This window comes from Penaeus chinensis, chromosome 23, assembly GCF_019202785.1.
Source record: "Penaeus chinensis breed Huanghai No. 1 chromosome 23, ASM1920278v2, whole genome shotgun sequence".
Classification (NCBI taxonomy): domain Eukaryota; kingdom Metazoa; phylum Arthropoda; class Malacostraca; order Decapoda; family Penaeidae; genus Penaeus; species Penaeus chinensis.
This window is the reverse complement of record NC_061841.1, coordinates 500,001-502,473: the sequence shown is the minus strand read 5'-3', so window position 1 is coordinate 502,473 and position 2,473 is coordinate 500,001. Positions and strand designations below refer to the sequence as shown.

General features: G+C 55.8%; 1 protein-coding gene across 1 annotated transcript in view; it reads left to right on the top strand.

Moving 5' to 3' along the window:
- Positions 1 to 1,091: 1,091 nt before the first annotated feature.
- The window catches only part of LOC125037589, a 101,589-nt gene continuing 100,207 nt past the window's right edge, over positions 1,092 to 2,473 (top strand). Inside the window, exon 1 of the mRNA XM_047630778.1 lies at positions 1,092 to 2,453. Within this exon, the coding sequence (XP_047486734.1) occupies positions 1,196 to 2,453 (1,258 nt within the window). The 5' untranslated portion in view covers positions 1,092 to 1,195. The remainder of the gene's footprint in view (positions 2,454 to 2,473) is intronic.

The following is a 2,473-nucleotide window of genomic DNA, read 5'->3' as shown; positions in this document are numbered from 1 at the left end:
CTCTCTCTCTCTCTCTCTCTCTCTCTCCCTCTCTCTCTCTCTCCCTCTCTCTCTCTCTCTCTTATTTTCCCCTCTCCATCCTTCCCCCTCCTTCACCCTCCTTCCCCCCCTACGCCCTCCCTTTCCCCTTCCCCCCCCCCCTCCCTCTCCCTCCCTCCCTCCTTCCCTCTTCATCTCATTCACACGGTATATTCCGGTCACGTGATTAAGTCAGATGCTGTTACTGGAGTGAGATGAAGCGCGTCACACGCCTTCTCGATGTGTGATGGAACTGACCTTATTTTTTACATAGTCATGGACTTCGTTTTCTTCATCGAGGTGGGCGTGAGGGTGTGCGTGGTGGGTGGGTGAGTGGGTAGGGTGGGAAGGTGGGTGTTTATGGGTTGGGGTGGGTGTGGGCGTGTGTAAACGTATGTGTTGGTGTGTAAAAGTGTGTTATGTGTAACGGGATGTATGTGTGTGTGTCTGTGCAAGATGAGTAGAGGCACAAATGGATTGATAAATAGACTTATGAAAAGAGAAAGAATGGAAGGAAATTAATGAGAGAGACTGAAAACTCGCAAGCACTCAAACAAACAAAGAAACAAATAAACAGCTTTAAACTTAAAGCCAAACAAACAAGCGAACAAGCCATTACTATGAATTATTCATCTTGAAAAGAGATTGAAAAAAGAAAAGAAGAAAAAAAAAAGATAACTGAAAGGCAAAAAGACAACGAAAAAAGAAAAGAAAGAATAAAATCCGAGAACACTAACAAAAGAAGAAACCTTCCGGACTGAACTCGCATCCCTTCGTCGCTCCGCTTATCCATCTCTTTGTTGTGCGTGTGTTGGGGGGGGGGGGGGGGGTCTGGCCGACATCAACAACTTTAATGGAAGTCGAACTGTAAAACATTGGTTGTTATTATTTACGGCTATATTTCTGGCTGCTGTTACGTATGAATCTTTTAAAATCTGTTTATCTATTGATATCTTTTCTCTACATGAAGTTGCTGTTTACCATTCCAGGGTTTAGACACTAAGAAATTGACCAATCAGTTAATTCGATTTACGCGAGAATGTGATATCCTCCCGAACTGTGATGGGCGAGGACAAGCGAGCGACGGCCGCCGGCGGCGCCGTCCGCGCTTGAAGTGACGTGACGTGACTGACCGAGTGACGCGAGAGAGCCAGCGCGCGCATCGAAGCGCATCATAATGTCCCACGCCGGAGGACTCGGCCGGAGGGACCCCAAGACCCTGACGGGGCTGGCCAAGCGGTCCGGCGCCGTGTCCCACATCGCCAAGTCCTTCGAGAACGCCGACAAGGGAAGCGCGAAGGACGCCCCGCAAGCGGGATGGGCGGAACTGGCGCGCAGGGAGGCCTCGGCGGACGCCCTTGCCAGCTCGGGCTTCCTGCTGAATAGGAGCGTCCCGGGAGCCAGCTCGACTCGGTCCTCCATGAGGCAGCAGCCGCCGCCCGTGCCGCAGCGCCCGCAGCACCAACACCGGCAGCAGCACCACGGCCACGAGCACCGGCAGCTGTTGCAGCAGGCGCACAGCAGCGGCGGCAGCAAGCCGGCGCAAACCCTGGTCAGGATCCACCAACCGCAGCGCGGGGGCCACAGGGACTCCTACAGGGAGCCCCGCGACGCCCTGCACCTGCCGAGGCCCACCTTCTCCCCGCGCCCCGTGGACGACGACGGCGACGACGACGACGATAACGAGCACGAGGGCTACAACGAGCCGCGCGACGAGCGGGCACCGGACCCGAGCCCGCTGAAGGCACGCGTCAACAGCCAGGGGCGCCTGTACTTCGGCTCCAGCATCAGGATCAACAACGGCGCCTTCGAGAAGCAGAGCAACCTCCTCAGCGCCAACAACCTCATGAGCGCCACGCCGAAGCTGGTGCGCGGCCCGACGCTGGGGGAGCTGCTGCACCGGGGGGACGTCGTCACCTCCTCCAGCAGGTCCTACGGCGTCCCCAACACGCGGGAACCAGACGCCTCGCAGAGGTTCAGCCAGAGACAGAATGACGGGAGCGATACCCCGACGCACGAGGCGCCCCGCAGCAGGTCCTTCTCGGAGCAGAACCTGACGCCGTCCCGCAGGAGCACCGCCAACATCTCCCAGCTGAGCGCCAAGGGCCTCAGCAACGAGCTCGGCGCCTCCGGCCGCGCCCGCCCCGTGGTGGGCAAGCCGCCAACGCCCGTGCCGCAGCGCTCCGCCCGAATTGTCAACTCGCGCCGACAGTCATTCAGACAGACGAACATCAACCGCGAAGGAAGGAACAGTGTGAGAAACAGTAATCAAAGTACAACTCAAAATGGATCGATAAGAAACATTCCGGACGCTGTAAATAGAAATATCAATCACCCGGAACATACGTATGACCTAGATGTTGTAGAAAACGGGAATAGTTGCTCATTGAGCCGACCCAACGAAAATGGGAAACCAAAAAGTTCAAAGAATACAGGTAAGACTTATCTAAATCTG